This window comes from Oncorhynchus nerka, linkage group LG18, assembly GCF_034236695.1.
Source record: "Oncorhynchus nerka isolate Pitt River linkage group LG18, Oner_Uvic_2.0, whole genome shotgun sequence".
Classification (NCBI taxonomy): Eukaryota; Metazoa; Chordata; class Actinopteri; order Salmoniformes; family Salmonidae; genus Oncorhynchus; species Oncorhynchus nerka.
In genome coordinates, this window is record NC_088413.1 from 53,168,157 (window position 1) to 53,194,163 (window position 26,007).

Consider the following 26,007-nt stretch of genomic DNA (forward strand, 5'->3'; position numbering starts at 1 on the left):
TAGATATGGCCCTTATAGTCACAAGTATTGCATGTTGGAAGCTTTTTATGAAAATGATCTTCACCTCTTGACTGATCATATTTTAGGAAGCAAAGTTGCTGCAGGAGGAATTCACCAATCCTCTCCAAAATGGTGCCATTAATCACTGAGAAATCCCAGCCTAAAGTCACGGAGGAAAAATTAAAAAGCTCCCCTGTGCCCCAGTCTCCTCGCCTCAGTATTTAATCAAAAAGCCTTGACCCCTTTCTGTTCACCCTGCAACACTGTAAGAGGTGTGTGTGTGCAGGCATTCACCTCTGTTCTGTGTGTGTTCAAGGCTCTGAACCAGCTGTTTGAGAAGATCATGGCTCTGGACATAGACGAGCGTCACCTCCTGCGTATGGGCCACGGAGAGGAGGCACTGGAAACCGAGAAGGACTTCAGCAGGTGAGAGAATGCCACGTGGCGTTACACACACACACGTCTCTCCCTCCCCCTCTCACACACGCCCAACTACACACACATTCCTAGCTGACCACACACAAATCTACACATGCATACATCTATCTGAGCACACAACCAGCTTCACACATGCAGTACACATAAATACAGTGACAAGTATACCCAGGTGGTCCCACTCATAATTAGTCCAAGTCAGACAGAGCCACTCTACCAGTCTACCAAAGCCTGGTCATGGCTTTATCTTATTTAGGGACTGCGCTCATGCTTGCCCTATTTCCACCAACCATTCCATCCTGACTAGTGCTCTCAACATTTGGGCCTTGTACAGGGTCTCACTGGCCCATTTGGGACTCATTTGGCATGAAAACTGTTTTTTTATTTTTTTTTATTTGGAGGACCGATTTGGCTACCAAAACTGGTTGGGTCTTCAAGACCTTGCTAGGCTGTGGATTTGAGGCCTCGGTGGCCCCTCGTTGTTGCAGACCCCTCGGTGGCCCCTCGTTGCAGACCCCTCGGTGGCCCCTCGTTGCAGACCCCTCGTTGCAGACCCCTCGGTGGCCCCTCGTTGCAGACCCCTCGGTGGCCCCTCGTTGCTCGTTGCAGACCCCTCGGTGGCCCCTCGGTGTTGCAGACCCCTCGGTGGGCCCTCGTTGTTGGTGGGCCCTCGTTGTTGCAGACCCCTCGGTGGGCCCTCGTTGTTGCAGACCCCTCGGTGCATGCACACAGATGCCAGGAGCAGATTGTCTCACCGGTAGGAAACACGCTAGAATTCTCAGGGCAGCCGCAGTAGTTCACCCACCCACACAATTGGGGGAAGTCTTTGTGTGGCTATGTGTCTCATTCAATGCCTTGAGGTACTGTGACTCAGAGACCTAACCACACAGACATTGACTAGCGGGAGAGAGATGGGAAAGCCAGCAAACTGAAACCATTTACAACAGACTTGAGTGGGGGAGGGAGGAAGAGCGGAAGCGAGAGGAAGCGAGAGACCCAAAACCTTCACACGAACCACCTAAAAAGTATTGTTTATTATTGTCAGTCTGCTTTAAAGACCAAAATAGAGATGTCTGTCTAAAATAGTTCCAACCTAATTTAATATTCAGTGCTCGTGCGGCGGCCATTTTGACTAGCTTTGATCTCGCTGTCAGGCGGACTAACTAGTTCATTGAGACCAAGTCTAAACCTCTGAGGATGAATAGCCTCAGGCCTTGTATCAGAGCAGGAGTCTGCCGGTTAGGCTACTACATCTTTAACCAATGGAAACAATGTGTGCTCAAAGAATGTTAGTGGAAACCACAACCTAGGTCTAGTGATACACAATATACATGGATAGGGTCAGTTGTGTTGATTAAATTGGCAGACATTGCTCTAAACCTATAGATTCTGGCCTTACCTAGCCTTGGCTCACTAAAGTCTTAGTCCGGGATTCAATTCGATCGCGGGTTAAAGGCATTGCAGCTTCTAAAGGCAATGATTCTGCATTCGCAAAGATCCCATTTCCAGTAAACGCTGCGTATGTCGGCTCAATCGGAAAATCCGCAATGCCTATAACCCGAGATCGTATTGAATCGCAACCTTAGTATTAGGAGTTCATGCACGGTCCTCTTCTGTTTTAAAACTGAATGGTTTCCTCCCGTTTCTTGCCAACTGAACACAGCTCCTTGTTGCATAAAGCAGAGGTGACGAGTGGATGTGACGGCCCTCTCTGTGGAGGAGCACCATTGCGTTATGCAGATCAGCTAAAGCTAGCTACAGCACCAGGACGAGAGGCAGATGAAGCTGCTGCTAAGAACATGCACACTGACTCCACATTCACTCCTTCCTTCCGGTCCAATGACGAGGAAGGAGTAAGCTGGGGAAACTAATTAACACTACTGTATGGGATGACCAATGAACAGGCATAGAGGCCTTCTCTGTTCTCACTGCTCAATCAATGGTAGTGTACAGTGACATTAATATACAATACTTTGCCTTTTAATCAAAAATGTAAAATGCTGTAAATGCAGTTTCTCTTCTCTCTGTTAAGTTAAGTTTTAATACGATATTGAAATACTGGTTGGTCAGAGAACACGGGTGTAAGTTGAAAGCTCTTCGTGACTAAATGGGTCAGTTTGCGTTTTCTCTCTTTCTCGGTCTCTCCTGGGATGGTAGCGCAGAAGGCTGTTTTTGTGAGGAGGGAAACAAGGTCGCCACTTTTTTATATATTTAATTTTCTCATCAGCCGGTGTAATTCTGTTTGAATCCTCTGCTGTGAAGCTTAGTGGGATATCTATTTATAGGTCCCTACCTCAACTATCTCACACACAGCACTGTGTCTGGGTGACCTCTGACATGGCATGTCCCAGTGCCACGTACTAATACTAATTGGCCTTCTGGTTTGTTGTGGCGGGACACCTGACTAGACGACAAGTTTTTACTGTCAATTAGTCTTTTCTGTTTGTTCAAAATAACTTTTTTTATTTATTCAGTAGTAGTCAATTGTGGTAAATAATATATTTGATCAGTGGTACACATTATTAGTGACAAAGGAAATTTGGTCCATTTAGCTATTAGTTTTGTGCAATTATTTCCCATCGCAAGTGTTTTTGGTACCTGTACTTTACTATTTATATTTTTGACAAATTTTACTTCACTACATTCCTAAAGAAATATTGTACTTTTTACTCCATTTTCCCTGACAATCAAAATGTACTCGTTACATTTGAATGCTTGCAGGACAGGAACATTTGTCAAATTCAAACACTTGTCAAGAGAACACGTGGTCATCTCTACGGCCTCTGGCGGCCTCACTAAACACAAATTCACCTTTTGTAAATAATGTCTAGGTGTTGGAGTGCGCCCCTGGCTATCCATACATTTTTAAAACAAGAAAATGGTGCCGCCTGCTTTTCCCCTTTACCCCTACCTACATGTACATATTAGCTCAATTACCTTGACGAAACTGTTCCCCAGCACATTGACTCAGTATCTGTATATACTGTAGCCTTTTATTGTGGTACTTTAGTTTATCTAGTAAATATTTTCTTAACTGTGTTTTTCTTAACCACGTTGGTTAAGGGTTTGAAAGTAAGCAGTTCACGGCAAGGTCTGCACCTGTTTTAGTCGGTGCATGTGACAAATATATTTTGATTTGATTACATTTATATAAGGATTTTTAAAGCATTTATACTTTTACTTTTGAGATGTAAGTATATTTGAGCAATTACATTTACTTTTGATACTTAAGTATATTTAAAACCAAATACTTTTACTGAAGTATTTTACTGGCTGACTTTTCACTTTTACTTGAGTAACCTTCTATTAAGGTATCTATACATTTACTGAAGTATGACAATTGGGTACTTTTTCCACCACTGCCATTGAGTTAGTTTTCGTATACTTTTGATTATCCACTTGAAGCCTGCTGCCTTGTTGCTTGCAGCTGATTCTCACATGTAGGATGAACATTTTAGCGGTTTAAAACGCTAGGCTGTAGTGTCACAGGTTTAGGCTTCAGATCTCCTCTCAACATGAACATTTCCCCTCAGAATGGCGTGATATGACCCTTGGCTCTGGAAGGGCAGGCAATGTGTAGGGGAGGTCGGTACTGTTATCAGCAATATGAGAATAGGGTGTTCTGATTGTATAGGGTTGTTCATGTTACTAGGTGTAATCAACGTCACAAAAAACAGGATTTTCCGTCTCAAGGTAAAAAATAAAAAAAAAATTAAAAGACGCTAATAAGTCCCAATAACGTGAGGGTTGAGGTTTTCATAGAATGAAAAGACTGATGTAATGTGGAATGTTGTTCAGGTATGGGCGTGTGAACTACGTGCTGGCCAGGAGGCTGGAGCTGCTCCGAGAGGTGGGTCGTCTGCAGGAGAGTCTGGATGTCCCTGGAGACGTGTCCTACACCTGTGAGACCGCAGGACACTTCTACCTCTACCAGGTCAGTACAGGAGGGATGTGTGGGTTCTGGGTGTATGTATGTGTGTGTGTGTGTGTGACTTTCCAGTACAGGGAGGACATATGCATTTCCTAATGAATCTTTAATTCCTGATATCCTCACCTGCAAAAATGGAGAATAAAATGCATCTCTAAAATCAAAATTCAAGGGGATAAAGTCTGCTTATCCATGTTACTCTTGAAACATCCCAGTTCAATAAGTGTCAGTATCTATTTTCCTTTCACTTCATATCTGGCTTCGACAGCGAATACCAACATATCATACCAACCCCTCAGTTATTATAGTCAATCCTCAGTTTATTTTTGTCACCTAAATACTGCATACTGGCTCCAGGATGCATCAGCAGAACAGCCCAGAATAGACAACAGAGCCTTTTTAAACAGACACGACAACCCAAGGCAACTGTCAACTTAAGAAGACCTGAGAGCTCATCCAATAGCCCAAATCAAGAGGAGTTCTCACTGAGGAGGCATGCTGTCAGTCAGACGAAACTGTGAGCACGGGAGGCAGAGGAGTGAGGGAGACGCTGGTTTAATAGCATATTCCACAGTCGTCGTGTCAGGCTCAGTATTGTAGTGGGGTTTATGGAACCTATGGTGTATGCCAGACCCCTCGCTCAACACATTGAAATCCTCCATGCCAGTCAGGGGGCTCCCCTCTTCTCTGATTCCTATAGTCATCAAGCTTTTTATTGTCTTTGGACAGACGCGAGCAGAACAGACACCAGCTATCTACACGACTTCATGGACAACTCATTAAAAAAATATCTCCCCTAACATTGTCATAAAGGTTTCTAAATGGTTACCTGTCTCTGTGGGCTGTAAGATGAAGGGTGTTCTCTGTTCCTCATCTGCCCTGTCACCTTACCGCTCAGAGACCCTGTAAGGGATTGGACATCAGGAAGTAATGAGCTTGAGATGGTTCTGATGGAGAATATCAGGGGTGGATAATGGTCTCTGTTAATCGTTACGGTCTATTAAAGCAGATGGCCAAGCTACAGCCCCATTTGTAATACTGATTAAATTGCAAGTTGTTCCACAGTTCCCTAAGGCTGTGTTTGTCACGGTTCCACATGTTCCCGTGACACTCAAGGGAAAAATATAATTAAAATTTTATTCTGTTCTTTTCCCGTTATATTCTCACATTAAAATGTGTGTTGACTGTGTTTGCATCCATGTCTGTGACTGTGTGTGCCTTTTTTGTGTGTGATGCAATGAGTGTGTTTGTGTGAAGAGGCGTGCGCGCTCTGAATGGGACTCGACTGTGTATCTGTATGAGTGAGAATGCGTGTGTGCGGCATACCAAAAAGAGCAAGACCTGTAACATCCAGGAGGGGGTGTCTGTCTGGTGTCCTCCCTCTCCCCGCTGTAGGTGATGTCTCGCTGGGAAGAGTACATGAGCAAGGTCCGGTCTAAGCAGGGCTGTCCGGTGGAGGCCGAGGCCGTGGCAGCACACTTCCCCTTCCATAAGTACTTCTCCAACGCCCCCCAGCCTGTGTTCTACGGTCGCTCCTACGAAGAAGACATGGACATCGCAGAGGGCTGCTACCGACACATCAAGAAGATCTTTACCCAGCTGGAGGTAGGGCAGGCCACACACGCGTCACATGTTTATCTAGATGAAGGCACATGCTCAACACGCCAAGAAGCTCCTCACTCTGTCAGAGGTCAACATGTCACACACACAAGCTCTTGAACACACACATCTTCACCCCAGTCAGTGGTAGGTGTGTCTCACACACACACCATGTCAGCAGATTGGCTGTTCCTCATGGGTCATTAGCCAGCTGTGTGGGCAAGTGGGAGCTGGAACTCATTCACTGAACACATGATTGTGTTTACCCCACTGGCTCCATAACAGGTCTGCCTGGGCTCACTGGTGATTGGACATCCTACTCTTTAAGGAAGTAGCATTGCAGCGACCGTTACATTGCATCGGATCAGATTTCAACAGCTGTTTCTGTTGTGATATTAGGAGTTTGTAATATGATGCGGTTGGATAGATGGCGCAATTATTTTCTTTTCCATATTCACCACCATCTTTATCTCCATGCATCTCTCTTTCTCTCCCTCCTATCCCTTTCCTCTCCCTCTCCTCGCTCTCTGTTTGAGTGTGTTCTGTGAGACATGGGTTGGCATTACATGATGATATCTCACCCTGCTACACCACCTCCCCCATTGGCAGTGACACAGGACCCACTGCATGTCTCCCCAGATGCAGCTGGACGATTACATACCCCTGCATTCACTCTGCCTTCCCTACACACACACACACTCTGAAATCGGACTTCTGTGTACACATACAAACATGCACACCGCTTTGCCATGCACCTCAGCTCAGATACAGCCCCTCCTGGTTGCGCCCAGTCTTTTATATAGAGAGAACAATAACATTAGAGATTTATGGGAGCGACGGCCTTGCAGAAGCAATAAAGAAGTTATTCACTGGAGGTAATATCCCAACATGTATGTGTGGCCTTGATTTTTATATGGCTTCCCTCGTATCACTGGCCTCATCACATCAGATGTGAGAACCTCACCGTGTTCACTCACCCCGGTCTCAGCCTCACCCATGATGCTGCTGCTGCTGCAGAGATATCGGTCTGTCTCCCTACTCGGACGTTAGAATCTCCCTCTAGAATCACAGGAGAATGAAAATGCTCTGTTGCCTGGCTGCCTACCAGGAGTGTCTTAGAGATGTTTGTGTGTTATGAGGTGCCATCCCAGCAGACGATGCCAACACACACACACATTCACACACACACACACACAACCGGAACACAGTGTACAGCCGTCTACCGCTTGGGTTTCTCTACATCCAGCCTCATGCTGTTTATCCTCTTTTTCTTCCTCTCTCCTTTCAGTCCGGAGGAAGAAAGACTGCTTAATTTCACCCTTCAACCGCTGAGGAACCACGGGGGGTTAAAAATAGCCCTCATTAATATTACATGTTTTGGTCGCATTTTAATATTATTGTAAAAATAGTAACTAATCAAATATTTATCTCTCCCAGTTCCCTCTGAGGCTCCACCTCAGCCCTCCTTAGCCCCCTAGCCCATTGACCGCAAATGTGGCCGTCTCAAAATAACCACACTAGCCCACTCTCATCCTCAGCAGTATAGAGCTATGATATCTCTGCCTGGTCTCTCTCTATTTAAGCCACTCCCTTTCGGTCTCTTTTAGGAAAACACCCCCGATCTCGCTTTTCCCAATCAGAAGAGCCCTGTAATGGAATCTGTTCTGAAGTGCTCGGCTGCTCACTTAGCTTCTATTGAACAGTAACCCATATCCTTTAAATGCTCTCCCTGCCTGCTCCTGAGGATAGAAAGGACTGACAAAGAGATTGCTGAAAAGGAGGATATCCGGTCTTGAGATCTCAAGGATTTCCTAAAAGCATAGCAAGGTCACGTGCAATTACTGTCTTGCATTTCATTCATTGTTTTGGTATTTTTTCAATGGAATATCTTGAAAAAGAAAGTCCTATTTTTAGGTGATGGAAAGTGACTTTTTTTGTTTTCATATTTATAAAAAATAAAATGTATGGCCTTGCATGACCTCCCTGTTGTAGATGACAGCATTTGACATATCTGGACACACAACTGATTATGGTCCTCTATTTTGGCACAAAAGCATTTTTTCCGACATAGATGTTTTGTGTTTATTGAGAGCATTGAGTTAAACCTCCATCCACGGGGATGTGATCTGTGTTATATTACCCTTCATTATTTATTTATTTTTACATCCAAAGACCATTGTATTCCATTGTGTCATCTTATGATAAACATCTGCTCACTGTGATGCAGCCCTTTGAACCAGTCATCACTACCTGGCAATGCTGATGATTTAACCTTTAACCCTATCCCCAGCCCTCTGAACCACCTTCTTACTAGTGTGTGTGTGTGTGTGTGTGTCCATCAGGAGTTCCGGGCCTTTGAGCTGCTGAGGAGTGGACTGGACCGTTCCAAGTACCTGCTGGTGAAGGAGGCTAAGATCATCGCTATGACCTGCACCCACGCTGCCCTCAAACGCCATGACCTGGTAGAGCTGGGCTTCAAGGTCAGACAAACACACCAACACTACACACGATCACCACACTACGATCACACACACAACTCGGGACAGAGGCAACTCGTCACCTACACACATGTTCTTGTGTTTTCAGTATGACAACATCCTGATGGAGGAAGCAGCTCAGATCCTGGAGATCGAGACCTTCATCCCTCTCCTGCTGCAGGTAAATTACTACAGCCAGACCCTAAAATCCCACCGGCGCTAAACCCCAATGTTCAGCTCTAAAGCCCTTTTTTTAGGTCTATATTTCCCCTAAGAAGAGAACTCCTTGTCACTCAGGATGAATGGGTCCATCCACTGTTAATGTGGTCATCATGCTGGGACCTAATAGCCTCAGGTAGCAGATGGCACTAGGGTCTGTTTACAGAGGAGACCATTAAGCCACATCAACCAGGCCAACAACCTCTTAGTCTCTCGCTCCAACCAACACAAACATCCAAACCCATCATGCCTGCTGTCGTAGCATCGCAGGCGGTAACGAGAATCCACATCCCCCACCTTTCATTTTCCTTCCATTGGGTCCCTATCGGGGATTGAATCTGGCTCGATTTATGAGCCTTGGTAATATCAGGTTTGTCTGGGGTCAAGCCCTCATTACTCTCCCTCCTAATCAGCAGAAGCATAGTAAACGCATCAGTGAGGCTCCGCTCTGTCTCTATCCTACCTCTCCTCTCCTGCATTCCCAGTATTCTATGCCAGCCAGATAGTTGGCGCACAAAGTTCACCACTCAGTTAACAGGCAGAGGGAAGAGAATGGAGAGAAGGAAAGGTGAAGAACAGATGTGTGAAGAGGTGCAGGGCTGGTGATGGGCGCTTTTGAAATGCAAGGCTTCTTCCCCTCAGAACACTTTGTGGAGAAGAACTGACCTTGTGTCTTTCCTCTCCCGCTCCAGAACCCAGAGGACGGTTACAGCAGGCTGAAGCGTTGGATCATGATAGGAGACCACCACCAGCTGCCCCCCGTCATTAAGAACATGGCCTTCCAGAAGTACTCCAACATGGAGCAGTCCCTGTTCACCCGCTTCGTACGCCTAGGGGTGCCCACCGTCGACCTGGACGCTCAGGGACGTGCCCGCGCCAGGTGGGTAAGGCACACTGGGGACAGGGTTCAGACAGAAATGCTGAATACGTCATATTATTCTCATCTAATCAAACATCAACAAGTCTGAACATGCAGAAAGTAATTTGACGTTTTCATCAAACATTTGTGCAAAAAAATCTACAGGATATTTGGTTTAGTGTGTGTGTGCGTGACATTTCTTAATCCTCTCAAACGTAAGACGAGACAAAAATAACTAGTCTGTTAGCCAGGAGGGTTTAATTGGTTAGAACCTATTAGATCACGGACATAAGTAGCCGCTGATACACGTGAATGGCTCCCTGGCTAATTGGCTTGGCTAATCAGTAGTAGTGCCCTCAGTATGTACTGTATACTAACGTGGACGCTAAGCTAGAGTGGTGAATCTCTCTTTAAAGGTGCTACACACAGGGTTTGTTTGACACTTTTGCGTTATAATTTCAGAAGATGTTGATCATATATCTGGCGATAAAAGGGGAATGATAGTGTTTCACATTACTTACCTGCCAGTATTGTGGTTGGCTGTGATATTTGCCTATCTGCTGGGAAAACTGTTTTGACTTTGTGGCTGGGATATCTAATGGACATCGCTAATTTCCTGGTTGCGAAAATTCTACACTGTTCATGTTTGTGAGAAAACAAGCACTGAATAGTGTTCCATCACTGTACCATCTAAATCACAAACAAATGCATTTTCAACAATAAACGATGTAGGTTTTATAGCTGTTTGAAGCTGCTTCAAACAGCTGTAAAACAATATTTTTGTTCAAAATATATTTGTTAGTGATTTAGATGGTACAGTGATTCCGTACACTATTCAGTGCTTGTTTTCTCACAAACTGAAATCGAGCGAACATTGCATTTTTGCAGCTAGGAAATGACAGAGTGGTTTCCACTAGGTAACCCAGCCACAAAGTCAGAACAGCTTTCCCAGTTTGACAACAGATTCCGCTCTGGCAGGAGAAATCCAACGGCCAGTATCACGACCAGTATCACGGCCAGTCACAACACTGGCGGGTAAGTAATACTGTGAAACACTCATTCCACTGTTAGTGGCAGATAAATGATGGCCACTTTCTGAAATTACAATGCAAACATTCTACAAAATCCTATGTGTAGCAGCTTTTAAATAGTAAGGTGTCTTTCTCTAACCATATGAATGAATGCTAACATGTTTCTCCACCTCTCCTCCAGTCTGTGTAACCTGTATAACTGGCGCTATAAGCAGCTGGGGAACCTGCCCCACGTACAGCTCTTGCCCCAGTTCCAGGCCCCCAACCCTGGCCTGACCTTCGACTTCCAGCTAATCAACGTGGAGGACTTCAACGGAGTGGGGGAGTCCGAGCCCAACCCTTACTTCTACCAGGTTAATAATGCACATTTATACAGGAACAAGCACTTTGCGTACACCCACACACTCACCACAGTAGCAAAGTAGTGTTTATTGTTCAAGGATTCATTCATTTGAAACCTTAATGGATTCAGAACAAGTCCAGATGATATGTTCATTACCTGGGCTAGCTCACCGTTACCACTGGATCCACCCAGGACAGGCTAATGACTCTGTCCTCCAGACTAGCAGTTAGATTGTCTTTCCTTAGCAGTTAGATTGTCTTTCCTTATGAAGTGGCTTAAGCTGGTGTCTGGCTCTGTGTCGGTGGCTGTGTCGGTGGCTCTGGCTCTGTGTCGGTGGCTCTGTGTCGGTGGGTCTGGCTCTGTGTCGGTGGGTCTGGCTCTGTGTCGGTGGGTCTGGCTCTGTGTCGGTGGGTCTGGCTCTGTGTCGGTGGGTCTGGCTCTGTGTCGGTGGGTCTGGCTCTGTGTCGGTGGGTCTGGCTCTGTGTCGGTGGGTCTGGCTCTGTGTCGGTGGGTCTGGCTCTGTGTCGGTGGGTCTGGCTCTGTGTCGGTGGGTCTGGCTCTGTGTCGGTGGGTCTGGCTCTGTGTCGGTGGGTCTGGCTCTCTGTGGGTGTGGGTGTGTCTCTGTGTCTCGGCCTGTGTGTGTGTGTCTCTGTGTCTCGGCCTGTGTGTGTGTGTCTCTGTGTCTCGGCCTGTGTGTGTGTGTGTGTGTGTGTGTGTGTGTGTCTTTGTCTGTGTGTGTGTGTGTGTGTCTTTGTCTGTGTGTGTGTGTGTGTCTTTGCCTGTGTGTGTGTGTCTTTGCCTGTGTGTGTGTGTGGGTCTGTGTCTCTGTGTGTCGGCCTGTGTGTGTGTCTCGGTCTGTGTGTGTGTGTCTCGGTCTGTGTGTCTCGGTCTGTGTCTGTCTGTCTGTCTGTCTGTCTGTCTGTCTGTCTGTCTGTCTGTGTGTCTGTCTGTCTGTCTCTGTGTGTGTGTCTCTGTCTCAGGGTTTCCGTTAGGAAAATGTGGCGCCAGACATTTGACTGGCAGCGTTTTAATTTACCAGACCCATATGCATCTGATTAGGGCGTCTACCCACAGTGCTCAGAATGACAAATCAGGATTAGATTATGGTGATACATTTGAACTGAACATGCAGCGCCGTGCGTCTTCCTTACGGAGTTCTGATGCACACTTTGAAGCTGGGTTGGGCGTTATCCAGATGTTCATGCCGCCATACCGTTTCTGTGCCATACCATTTCTGTGCCATACCGGGGTATAAAAAGGGGAGGGGGGCTATTTCTGGGGGGACGCAGAGATCTTGACCCAGGCGAGGATTGAATGTCTCTGCTTTAACCAAGAAGCTTGCAAGTTAGCAAAACCCATGTATAGCTGGAGCTCTGTGCTGGGTATCATGTATTTGACATCTTATATTTCCTATAGTTGTCTATGTTATAAGCAGTGGCGTAGCCCGCAAACCCTGCACAGTTTATGGTATAAACGGTATATCGGCCAATAATACTTTAAATATGTTAGAATAACTGTCCACATTTACTTTTCCTTAGTCAGAAAGATGAGTAATGAACAGCAAAATCAATCTACTTTCCCTCATAGTATTCTATTGGTCAGCTTGTCGTTCTGTGCAAGAAGGAAATGGCCTGTTCCAAACAGACTCTGGGACAGTTGCGGGACGATAGATCCCAAATTCATACAACCAATACATTAACAACAAAAACAACTTAAAAATCAATGAGGCTGATGCAACAGAGCAGAACGTTTAGGTTCAAATGTTGATACACGATCATTTCTTCACATTATAAACGCACCAACGCACACAAGCAGTAGGCTAGGCACAAATGTTCATTCCCTAATGCCATGAGCAGGAAAACACTTTGTCAAAAGGGCACCTCCGATGTTAGCAGTTTCATGTGCCTGATAAGAAAATAGCTGTTAGAAATCTAGGAAGAGGAGAGATCTAAAGATGTAGTCTGATATTACTGGATAATGACAGAATGTTGATTTGAAAACCAATAGAACATGAGAGAAATAAGCTTCTGGTTTCAGTGGTATATGGATGTCTTTATTAAAGAATTGCCTCCACGTTTCTATGGTGGGATTTTGCCGAGGCTACTTTGAAGCGAGGTAAGACTTGCCTCATCATATGAAGTAAAAAGTTCCGGTTTTAAGAAATGAAGTATATATTTTTTAAATGCATACTCCCTCCAGCTCATTGCCAAGTGGTGTCTGAAGCGCTGAAGCGTATTTGCCTATGTACTTAAATGGCGAATGGGAAGCACGCTTCAATTACCAGATGCGAAATAAAATGGTAGCTCTTTTTAATCGTGGCCATCTCTAAACTGTTTTTAACACGTGATTGCGTTGTTCAAGCTTGGTTCACTCCAGCAGCCACGAACAGGCTGTTTGAGTAGCTGTATCAGCAGCTACATGACAGAGCTGTATCTGTATGCTGTGCACGTGATAAGGTGCATCACGACTAACAAAAATGCACTAGGCAATTTAATTATGCAAATGAACCTGTAAGACCGATCAGCATGACCGGTCAAATGTTTTTCCATCAACTGGTATTTCCGTCAATGAATAGGCTAAAACGCATTATTTCACAATGGGATTGGTTTCTTCTTCTCCAGGACAAGTGGCCTGCGGCAATTAGATTTATCGGCTTTTCATATTTTTTAGGGGGGGGGGGGCAAAAACCGGCTATTACTGGCTAAGGGAAACGCTGGTATGCGTGTGTGCTGAATCTGCCCATTGTTGGTTAAATGAGGAGCATGTGTCTCTCGGTCTGTCTCTGTGTGTGTGTGTGTGTGTGTGTGTCACATGAGCTCCTCTCCTCTGTTTTCCTATTGCCACTTGTAGGTGCCTCAAGGAAATGTAGCACATCTCATAAATACTCACCCCCCCTTAAGCACTCTTGTCCAGAGACTAGAGGGGTAGTGGCCCCCACCACATATATACACACACATCAAGAGATCAGAGGGGTGAATTGGACTCTGGAGAGGCAATAGTGTCCAAAAGTGTGGTGAATGCCTGTCACAGCTGTTCAAACATCCCCCTCCCCCATCACACACTCCAGCTCAAGGCACTCCATTGGGCACTAGCAACAGGAGACCTAGCCAACAGCGATCTATCCCCCTGTCTCTTTGGCATGGCTCATTTGCTAAAGTACATTTTACGTTAATACTGCAACCCCTCAAGATCATTGTGAGTGCCCCTGCTCTGTACACACACTTGCAATGGGCCATAAAATGAAAATGCTTCCCCTTATTAATGTACATGTACCCCAGGTTGGGAACCACTGGACTACACTGTATATGGTTTTAGCCTCACTTCATTATTCAATAGATCACTGATGGGAGCTAGAGAAGATTGAAGTCACTGGTCATTGGAAAAGGTTAACATTAGATGGATTACTTTAGCATGTCTGTGTATTTACCAGTACGTTACATTCTCAGTGTTTTTCACTCAGCCCTGATTCTACAGTAGTTCAACTGAGGACCTTTTAACTCTTTAATTTTCCCAAACGCTAGAACCGCTAAGGCAGTAATTTTGACTGCTCATGAATTAAAAAACAAATGAGTCTGCCATTTTTAAAGTCATGCCTCCCTCCCGGGCTTTTCCTAAATACGTCTATATACTGTAACATGCTGCTGCTGGTAGAATCTTAATATCACTAACGGAACTGGAGTTATAACCAGTTTTATGGTGGCATGTCTTTTTTTAAATGGGTTTTCCCCCCCATTGCTCATCTTCCTGACAGTTGGGTCTGGTCCGCTCCTTCTCCCGACAGTGTAATGGACCGTGCCCAGTTGATAATCACTCAGATAATTGCCTCAACTGAACCTAAACTATACCGAAACTAATTTCACACGCATAAGAACCAATGAAATGACGTAAAGTATGATGAGGGAGAATGGGTGAGTTGATGAGTGAAGGGAAGCGAACAATGCAAAATGATGTAATCACCAGTTGTCATGAAGAACCAAGTGGGCCATTGTATTGGTATATTTGAAATGTTTATCTTTCCACCAAACCCAAGCAGTTTTATCAGTCTACTTGGCGTACACAGTGAGAGCTTGCCATTGTAAATTACCCACCAAGACCACGATGAATGGATGCACATGCTGCGTTTGCGCTGCTATAAGATCTGAATGAGAACTCTGGAGAGGAAGAAATGAATCATGACATTTCTGATTATTCTCCTGATTAACCTACAGCTCCGAGGCCTACAACAAGTGCACACTGAGCAAGTGCCCGTGCCACTACCAAATGAAACGGTGAGACAGGAGAGAGGAAAGGACTGCACCATTTCTAGATGGAACCAGCCAGTGACAATACTACGTGACAATTTATCAGCACAAAATGTCATCACTGAGACAGCAGGCCCTTCATCTCAACAAAACACATCAGCAATGGCCTCACCAGCTTTCATTGTTTATGCGACATGGCCATGTTACAACATTCAGAAACGTTACTGTGGCTAAGCACGGAGACCCTGTCGGTTGATGAGCTGGGCAGCATTCATTTCCATCCTGTATATCCGTGGAGCATTCGGGGGGAAGAGCGTGGACATGGAGAGCTTTTGTTCAGACATGTATGGGATACTTTTCTTTAGAGAAACCATGTCACAGGATCGCTTCAGAGATTATGCGTTACCTCCATTTTGATGACAGACAAATTCGCCACGGTATCTGATGTATAAGACTATTTTTGGCTGCTGTCATATTGACACTAATATTTATTATAATGCCATTATAAATCAGCTTTTGTGCTGATTTTCACTATCAAGCACACTTGGTAATTTAACAGCAGTAGTCTAAACATCTTTTTTTCATCGATTGACCACGTGTCTTGCTGACCGCGTGCCTTGCACCTTCATAAACCCAACTAAATTATTTTTTTAGCGATAGCGTATATGAAATGTATTAATTACACTGTTAGAATGTTGCAGTCAGCATGACTGCTCATTAGCTTGTAGAGGTGGGGCCCTCGAGGCCCAGCGGTTTTAGTGTTAAGGGGCAGAGGAGTGTGCCACAGCAACGTACTCTTTCCCTCCTTTTTTCTTTCTCTCTTTCCTTCCCATCTTCCTTGTCCTCAGCCACATGCCAGTCCTGGGCCGTTACATTCAAACTGAGGCGATGGGCAGAGGCAGCTGTTGCCATGGTTACTGAGATATCTGGAGTTTGGGCACATTAGATCACATTTGTATTAAGCAGTGACATGAGACAGACGGGCACAACTACTGGATATGCCACACGCAAGCACACACACACTGATGTCTGCGCTGATGGGTGGATATGTGTGCCGTACTGCATGTCTGTATCCTAGGGAGTGTCTCTGGGCTTCAAACTGGGACCCAGAGTATTTCCTGGTCAGATCACATAGTTAGGAAAATCTCCTGGCCTTAGTCATATTAACGGGCTCCATATCAGTCCATCCAGGTCAGGGGAAACAGAAACGGTACATTGTTTTGATGAGATTCCATGGCTAGCTGTCTAGCAGAGGAGGGGAAGGGGGAGAGATGCCTCTCAGACCCCACTCTGTGTGTCACACCAACCACCGCTTGGGCACAGATTTAATATACACACACACAATGGTTTACATTACCCTAAAGGACGGATGCTCTCTGGATACTAAAAGAGTTTGACTTTAGTGTGGAAATAAATTTGTATTACGAACATGAACACTTTTCTAATCATCTCACTTTCTCCCCTATGTAATATAGGCCCATTTAAAACGAGTAGGGGGAACACATTCTCATGGGCTAGGAAATTGGTTTTTGTATTTGTAATAGTATTTTGTTTAATTTCCTCTGTGTGCAAAACGTGTTATCTAACCTGCCCTCCCCTCCCTCCCTCTAGAATCTCGGTGAGGCAGAGTACTGTGTGGCTCTGTTCATGTACATGCGTCTGTTGGGTTACCCTGCCGACAGGATCAGCATCCTCACCACCTACAATGGACAGAAACACCTCATCAGAGACGTCATCAACCAGCGCTGTGCTGGGAACCCCTTCTTTGGACAGCCCAACAAGGTAAGGTCTCATATATTTATATGTGCGCAGAATGACAGAGATCCCATTTAGATTATGGTAATTCATCTTAACAGAACATGCAACTCAGAGGAAACTTTGAAGATGTTAGAATAACTGTCCACATTTACTATCCCCCATAGTAGAGAAGTTGACCTATTCTATTGGTCAGCTTGTCCGTGCGGGAAAGAAATGGCCTATTCCAAACAGATTCTGGGTCAGTTGTGGGACGATAGATCCCAAATTCATACAATACATTTGGGGAAAAAACACATTAAAAATTAACGAGGCTGATGCAACGGATCAGAGCATTAACTTAAAATGTTGATAAACTATTTCTTCACATTATAAACTAAGCAATGCGCACAAGGAAGTAGACTACGCGCAAATGTAAGTTCAATAATGCAATTAGCGGGAGAACACCGTTGTCAAAAGTGCACTGCACATGCCAGCAGTTTCATGTTACAGAGATGAAATGATCCCTTATCAATCTTGATAGATGGGCCATCTAAAGCTGCAGCAACTAGCATGGGTTGTTAATATGAATGGGATTGTTCCTTTGGCTCCTGAACAATGAAGCAAAGTTGTTTTGAATACAGTAGAACATGAGAGAAATAGGCACATTTTTTCAATGGCATATGGACATCTTTAAAGAGTAATTGCCTCCACATTTATAGAAACTGATTTTGACTAGGCTACTTTGAAGCAAGGTAAGACAAAATATTAAGTAAAGTATTCAGATTTCACACAATTGGGTATGTTTTCAAAATGCGTACCGCCTCCAGCTCATTGCAAAGTCGTGTGACGTGCTGATGTATGCCTACCGTTGGCTACGCACTTGAATGGGAAGCGCGCTTCAATTACCAGTTTAAAAAATAAAATGGTAGCTATTTTTTATCGTGGTCATCAAAACAATTTTAACACGCGATTGCATTTAGAATTGTTCCTTAATGGTTGAGCCTATATAAGCACATGTTTCACTCCAGCAGCAACAGGAGCTGTAGCAGCAGCTCTCACGCTGTCTGACAGACTTTCCTCTCTAACTAGGCTCTGTATCTGTATGCTGTGCGTGTGCGATGAATAAGAATCATAACGACTACCGAAAATACACAGCCATTTAATTCCACAAAATTATGTAAGTGTACCTATAGACCGATGTGCATGTGCTGTATTTACATCGACTGGTATTTTCGTCAATTAATAGGCTAAAAGCATTATTTTGCAATGGGATTGCCAATTTCCCTATTACATTTATCAGCTTGAGAAAAATATTGGCCAAAAAAAACGTTTTTTTACCGGCTAACGGAAACCCGGATCACACACACCAAACCATGTAAACACACAGAAACCCATTCTTTGGACAGCCCATGAGGGTAAGGCATCACAGATTTGGACACATACAGTGCATTCGGAAAGTATTCATACCTCTTGACCTTCTCTATATTTTGTTACATTAAAACCTTATTCTAAAATGGACTAAATAAATTAAAATCCTTATCGATCTACACACACTTACTCCATAATGACAGTGAAAACAGTTTTTTCAAAACATTTCCAGAAGGACAACCATGTCTGCAGCACTCCATCAATCAGGCCTTTATGGTAGAGTGGCCAACGGAAGCCCCTCAGTAAAAGGCACATGACAGCCCGCTTGGAGTTTGCCAAAAGGCACCTAAATGACTCTCAGACCATGAGAAACAAGATTCTCTGGTCTGATGAAACCAAGATTGAACTCTCTGGCCAGAATGCTGAGCGTCACGTCACATCTGGAGGAAACCTGGCACCATCTCTACAGTGAAACATGGTGGTGGCAGCATCATGCTGTGGGGATGTTTTTCAATGGCAGGGACTGGGAGACTAGTCAGGCTCCAGGAAAAGCTGAACGTAGCGAAGTACAGAGATCCTTGACCTGCTCCAGAGCACTCAGACCGGGGCGAAGGTTCTCCTTCCAACAGGACAACCACCCTAAGCACACAGCCAAGGCAACACAGATGATTATTTTTTTAAGTCAAGGGATCTGAATACTTTCCCGAATGCACGGTACATGACTCTAAGCATGATGGGATGTTAATATCATAATGAACTTTGGAACCACACATGTGTGGATGCACCTGCTTTCAATATACTTCATCCCTAATTTAATCAAGTGTTTCCTTTATTTAGTCAGTTAACTGAAACTGTCACTGATTAGCCAGATAGTGTTTCAACCAGGGCTGAAGCCATCCCTTTGTTAGAGGTGAATGATGAACATCAGCATTGTTGTGCTACGCACCTCAAGGCCCTGGGTTTGAATAGTTCTGTATTCCACTGTGGACCACAGTACACAGTGAGCCTTAGGAACTGTTCACATACATATGCATCAGGAGCAAATTTAACATATCTCAAATTTTTTAGCATACTATGCATTTTTAAGGAATTGTTGTAGTAACTGGGGAAATGGTAAAGTGCTCTCTTAAATGTATATTTATTTTTAAATAAAATATTTAAGCTAGGCGAGTCACTTGAGAACAAATGATTATTTACATTGACTGCCTACACCGGCTTAACTCGGACTTTAGTAGGGTGACGAATAGATATTTTTATGAACACTAAAGCCGTTTGCTGTGTTTAACCTGCTACTTTAACTGGGTGACGGGGTCATTTGATTAATGCACACAATCACATTAATGCAAACTCGATTTAGAGCGATCACACTCATACACACATCCATAGGCAGGTCAGGGCTAATTTAGATTGACATTGATAGAACACGTAACGCAAGCGATAAGGTTAATCAGTCCACCTAGTTATTCACTGTGACGCTGTGGAGGGAGGGATGAAGGGAGAGGGAGAATGACAGAGGGATGGATGTTAGGAGCCTGCACTCCCCTTCTCTCCCGGTGGGTTCATTTTCTGAAGGCAGTGCTTAGGGCTCTGCTACACACAGGGACACTCATACAGATGCTCAGAGTTTGGACGACGGTGTCATAGAGAGATTGTTATAATTCTCTACCACTGCCACCTCTGTGTGTGTCGCTGACCTCTCATTACCCCCAGCATAACCCTGGGAACACTCAACCAAGTGTAAGATGGGACAATTCGGCATGGGCAATTCCCCAGAAATAGTTTCACAGAGAGTCTGATTTTTTTCACTTTAAAATGTATGTCAAACAAAAAACATTGGTTGCTTAATTAATCAACCATACAACTATATGTACAATAACTACTTTTAACCATTTCCACAGAACAATTTACAACAACAGAAAAGCATCTACTTGAAGAACAGTACAGTTGCAAAGTTTTTTAACAATGATAGTTTGTTTGTTGATGTCGTCATTCTGTTACCAAACTTTGCATCTGCACTGTTCAAGTAAATGTATTTTTTGGTCAAATGTTCTGTGGGAATTGTTAAAGTAGTCCTTGTACATATAAGTTGTATGAGTCTGTGTCACCCTGTTACCGTGGAATTCCCTGCTTACGGTCTTCAGTCGCTACCTACAGGCACATGAACAAGAGGGAAGACGGGGAGAGCAGAGCGAGACCAGAGATACAATAATGAATATTTCAATCAGGTGACCATCTGCCGAGATTCAGAATGACAGTGATGAGAAAGAGAGCTAGTGTCTTTTCTTTCTGGTCGGGTGTCTTCTGTCAGGGATTCTAGTGTGTGTGTGTGTGTGTGTACACCCTAGAACAGATTCCACTACCCTTGGATGTGTGCCTGGCTGCTTGCCGTGAAGTCATGACCTTTGCGATTCCCTCCCTGGAAGATTTCACATAAATAACTTAACACAATGCAAAAGCCCCCGGGATATCTATCTAGCCCCCTCTCTCTCTCGCTCTCTCTCCCAGAGCTAAAAATAAAAGGTTTCAGCCTTTACTCTGCGCTGGAAAATATGGTGAAGCATTTTGGCTGAAATTGCACAGCATATTTTCCCCCTTCAGTTTCCACTAGGCTATGCCATTGGGTGGGTGGGTGTTGTGGGGTAACAGTAGGCCGGTACGTGGGTGGGAGGTCCCGAGAGCGACTGGCCTTAGTGTCTGAACAGACACATCTCGAAGTCTCAAGCTGTTGTAAAAGTGACATGGTTGCTTCTGGTGCTGCACCTGTTCTTTATAGCGACAGGGAGATTTAAATAAATATTGGTCCACTTCCTGGTTTTTCTACCTCCCTCTCTCCCTGGCCTTCCTTTCTCCCATAAGGGGACTCGGAGGGGGTTTGGCTTGTGGGACTCCCAAGTCAATGAATAGTGCATTCGACCAAAAGAAAAGGCTACGATAGGATGATTTATTTACCGCTGTTGCTGTTCTGAAGCTCAACGGCTCTTCTCTTCTCTCTGGCGTATTGATCCACTCAGGAGAATGGAAGAGGCCAGTCTCTTGCTACTGAGATACCCATCTGACATTCTTCACCACCTAGACCCTTCCAGTCAACATGAATGGTTCACTGGTAAGGCCTTGAACTGTCTGCAATGCGCAAAGTGTAGGTTGATGGATGAGGTGTTTGATCGAGACAGCCTGGGTCTAGCTATATCAACTGAAGTTGGCATTAACTACTTTAGTGAACAGCTCAACCTATTAGATACTGTATGCAACACTATTGCATAAGGCTGACAATAAAGCCTCCCAAAATCCGCTTGTTTCCTCACTGCAAGGAAAAGGAATTATTTGAAATGTGCTTCTTATAAGGACAGGATTGCCGGGGATAAAGCAACTCGCCTGACACGCGATTCCTCGGCTTCAGAAATCCTGGCTATTTTCCTCCTATAACAGCCATAAATTGTGTGTGTGTTGTCACCCTGAGTCTGTGAGGGCCAGGTAAGCAGCCTGGGTACTGTAGGTAAATACCCTGGGCTGGGCCCCTCTAAACCGTATTACACCCCCCTGCCCCTCCATGTGGCCCAGCATGATTACAGCAGGAACAACACATAGCATTCCTGCCTCCGTAAGAAGATCCTCTGCTCTCTGGATTTTTAGGAAGGGAGCTCAGCTCTCACACTCGCTCGTAAACATCTGAACTAAATCCAGCCATCCTCAACACACACATGCACTCATATTCACTAATAAACATAAGAAATAAGAACATTATAAAGTAAGCATACAGGGTCAGTTCCAGTACCATATTTACAATGTGCAGGGGGGGTACTGGATCGATAGAGGTAGATATGTATTGGGTAAGGTGACTAGGCATCAGGATATATGATAAACAGGGCAGCAGCAGTGTGTATGATGATTGTATGTGAGTGGGTGTGTAGAGTCAGTATAAATGTATGTGCATATTATGTGTGAATGAGGAAATGATGGAGTGAGTGTTTTGTATGTGTGTTGGAGTATCCGTGTGCTTAGTGTGTAGGGCCCTGTGACTGTGCATAGAGACATAAGTAAGAATACAATAGAAAGGTCAACTCAGTCTGTGTAGCCATTTTTGTTAGCTAGCTATTTAGTGGTCTTATGGCATGGGGATAGAAGCTGTTCAGGTGCCTGTTAGTGTCAGACTTCATGCACCGGTACCGCTTGCCATGTGGAAGCAGAGAGAGAACAGTCCATGGCTTGGGTGGTTGGAGTCTTTAATGATTTTCCGGTTTCTTCCTTTCACACGACCTGGTATATAGAGGTCTTTCCTAGCAAGGAGCTTGGCCCAGTTGATGTACTGGGCTGTCCACACCACCCGGTGTAGCACCATGCGATCCAGGGCGGTGTTATTGCCATACCAGTTGTGGCTGTACGGTAGGGGACTAGGCACACACACCCTTGTGGGTCCCCGTGTTGTGGGTCAGCGTGGTGGAGTTGATGTTGCCTACCCACACCACCTGGGGTTGGCCCGTCAGGAATTCCAGGTTCCAGTTGCAGGTGTTCGGTCCTAAGCTTGGTGACGAGCTTGGAGTTGAATGCTGAGCTGTAGTCAATGAACAGCATTCTCACATAGGCATTTCTCTTATCTAGGTGAGTGAGGGCAGTGTGGAGTGCAATTGAGATTGGGTCGCCTATGGATCTGCTGGGGCGGTATGCAAATTGGACTGGGTCTAGTGTGTCTGGGATGATGGAGTTGAGGTGTGCCATAACCAGCCTTTCAAAGCACTTCATGATTACGGATGTGAGTGCTACAAGGCAGTAGTCATTGTGGCATGAAGCCTTAGAGTTCTTGGGAACAGGAATGATGGTGGACATCTTAAAACACGGGGATTACAGACTGGGACAAGTGGAGGTTGAAAATTACCGTGGATAAACCTGCCAGCTGTTCAGAGAATGCACCCTGGAATACCATCGGGGCCCGCGGCCTTGCCGGTATTGGCCTGATTTAAAGACATCTGTGTTAAATAATGGATGTGTGTGTTCCTTTTTAGGTGACGACTGTGGACAGGTTTCAGGGTCAGCAGAATGACTACATCATCCTGTCACTGGTCCGCACCAGAGCTGTGGGACATCTGAGGTAGGCACTTTACCACACAACATACACACACTTTAACACAAGCAGAAATCCACCACACCAGTCACTTTACAACACACACACACACACACTTTAACACAAGAAGAAATCCACCACACCAGTCACTTTACCCCCCAGAGCAGCTTTTTTAAATGTATTTTTTTAAGTTCGACTTTTTAAAGTCTCTTGGTATGAATAAATGTGGAGTTTTCTGAAAGTTGGTTAGGTCTTTGCAGACTTATTTCATGTCACGCACAGGGTGGATAAAGTCAGCTTTTGAGGAGGTAAAAGAAAGGAGAGCGTGCAGCCGCACTAACCATTTTTTAAGTACAGCTGCAGCATTGTGTAAAGATGATTGGGGTGAGAGTATCGAACAAAGAGCAGCTTTACCATCAAAGGCTTTTTGTAAAACAGCCCATTACAGGTTCAGAGAGCCCTGTTGGTAACCACTCGCCTGTGTTAAGTTGTCTTTTTCTGCCCTTTATCTCAAACTCTTTCTTTCTTACCATCTTTGTCGGTCTCCCTGTCTCTGTCCCTCTCTTACTCTTTTGCTTCCCTTTTCACTACTTTTACTCTTCTTTTACTCTTTTTCTCTTACTGTTTCTTTCTCTCCCTCTCTTCCTTTCTCTCTCTCCCTCCCCCTGTCCTCCTCGCTCTCTCTGAATTGATACAGAGTGAAAAGACCTTTAATTTCCAGGCTGCTGTGAGATACCGACGAGCCCCTCTTCCTTAATACGCTGCGTATTAAACACCAGGCAAAACATTGCCACAGTATTTTAGCTCTCTGTACCAGGCCACGCGCACACATACTCTCCCTCTGCTTGTGATATATAGTGGCGGGTGTTATGTGTTTTTATGGATGAAGGCCTACCCCATTGGAGCCGCGACACGGCCGACAGAAATTGAAGTCTCCAAATGAAGCTTTGGCTGGATGAATATGCCATCCTCTCTTTTGACGCCTTTTCTAGTTTAGCAGCAAGTGTATAAATCCAGGGCCAAAAAAACACTTAAACTCCCATTCTCTGTGTGTCTGATAAAGGGGCAGATTGATGGGCTGGTGATGAAGTGGTGCGTGTGGGCCAGGGAGAGTCTCAGTTTATCATGTTGTCGGCACCCAGGCTTGCACTCGTCTCGCCTATCTCCCGTTTAGTCTTGTCTCACACAGGAGATTACACACTTCTGCCTAATTCACATTTCATTCTCTGTCTCTTTTTATATGTGGAGTGGGTTTTAAAACACCTCTATTATGGCCAAGAGTTAGTTATTTACTTAAGGGGAGAGGAAATGCTATATTGTAACTGCAAGACATGAGCGTTTCATAAATGTGACATTGCAAGTGTTCTTTTTGAATGGCAAACTGTACTTTATACTATGATCGACATTAAACCACTGTTGAACATGGCCTTATGAATTCTCAAACGACCACTTCAATAACAACATTGCCTACTTGTCTGTTTTGAATATAGAAATACATCAAGCTCGAGAGGATCTCTGTGACTGTGCTAACTTAAAATCATATTTTGGTGGCCTTTCTGAATGGGTGGGAAAGCAGTGATTCATTGGAAATTCCCCCTGCTGTCTCTCCCACGCTGCGGTATTGCCTCGCTTCACTCTGCTCATAGCAACCCGCTGCCACGCAACTGACCGTATGACAAGCTGACCCCTCGATCTGACAGTCTAGGAGAAGCCCTCCCACTGAGAGACACACTGGGAGGGACACATGCATACAGACGCACTGTGACAGGATCACACACACGCATGTACTGGGACACACACACACACACCGGGTCAGACGCAGACACACTCTGACAGGCGCACAACAGCACACATGTGCAGGTATACACAAATGTTCACAGAAACACACACACACACACAAACACCAGAGAGTTGACGTGCAGGGAGACTGACACACCTCCACAGGCATAGACAGACTCACTGCCCCTCTATGTGGCTGCTTATGTCAAGGAACCACCCAGGTGGGTGTCCCCTACCCCTGCACACAGAGCTGTTTCCCCAGGTGAAGACTGCTTCTGATTGGCTCCTCTCTTGTCAGGCTCTTTGCTGATTGGAGGGCTGCTCTTGTGGTTTGTTTCTGTGGCAGTGATGTGTTTTTAGGTAGCTTTTCCATGGTCCACATTCTTGTGACTTGTTGTTGCCTTGTTAACTAAAGAGATTACTACACACAAACACTAGTACGCTCACGCACACGCAGACACACAGTTTAACACAGCACACCATACATACACACAAGTGTAGATTCATCTCGTGGTCTACTTGTGTTCATTCCACGTCTTGTCTGCTTATGAATGTACGTTTTGTGTGTAGAGCTTTTGCACACGGAGACAAAGATTGTTTTCGAATTCCACCAGAGCTCCTTGAATAAGCCAGAGAAATCTCCTCCCTTCCCACGCAAAAGCCTTCACCTCGGCCCATGTTGACAGAATCAGTCTTAGTGGAGCTGGAGAAGGTATTAGTCAGCTGTTATACAGTCATTTGGTATTTCTACCTGGAACTTGGACTGGAACTACCTGCCGTTGTCTTGGTTGAACTACTGCCTCGCTATGGTCTGAATATAATAGATAAGCCTGCTGTTGTAACATAATTGTTAACCAGCAGCCCATTGTGACCAGTTGGTTCCCTGCTTTTACCCATATAGTCCAGAAGTTGACATTTAGAATGTGATATTGTGC

General features: G+C 44.9%; 1 protein-coding gene across 2 annotated transcripts in view; it reads left to right on the forward strand.

The window, feature by feature from the left end:
- aqr (aquarius intron-binding spliceosomal factor) overlaps positions 1 to 26,007 on the forward strand; it is a 54,348-nt gene that overhangs the window by 24,035 nt on the left and 4,306 nt on the right. The window contains exons 24-33 of one of the 2 annotated variants that reach the window (XM_029687877.1): positions 317 to 426; positions 4,234 to 4,369; positions 5,759 to 5,968; positions 8,305 to 8,442; positions 8,549 to 8,620; positions 9,351 to 9,538; positions 10,496 to 10,552; positions 10,730 to 10,901; positions 16,744 to 16,914; positions 23,235 to 23,320. In XM_029687877.1, the coding sequence (XP_029543737.1) occupies positions 317 to 426; positions 4,234 to 4,369; positions 5,759 to 5,968; positions 8,305 to 8,442; positions 8,549 to 8,620; positions 9,351 to 9,538; positions 10,496 to 10,552; positions 10,730 to 10,901; positions 16,744 to 16,914; positions 23,235 to 23,320 (1,340 nt within the window). The remainder of the gene's footprint in view (positions 1 to 316; positions 427 to 4,233; positions 4,370 to 5,758; positions 5,969 to 8,304; positions 8,443 to 8,548; positions 8,621 to 9,350; positions 9,539 to 10,495; positions 10,553 to 10,729; positions 10,902 to 16,743; positions 16,915 to 23,234; positions 23,321 to 26,007) is intronic. The other variant, XM_029687878.1, reaches the window with a different exon arrangement.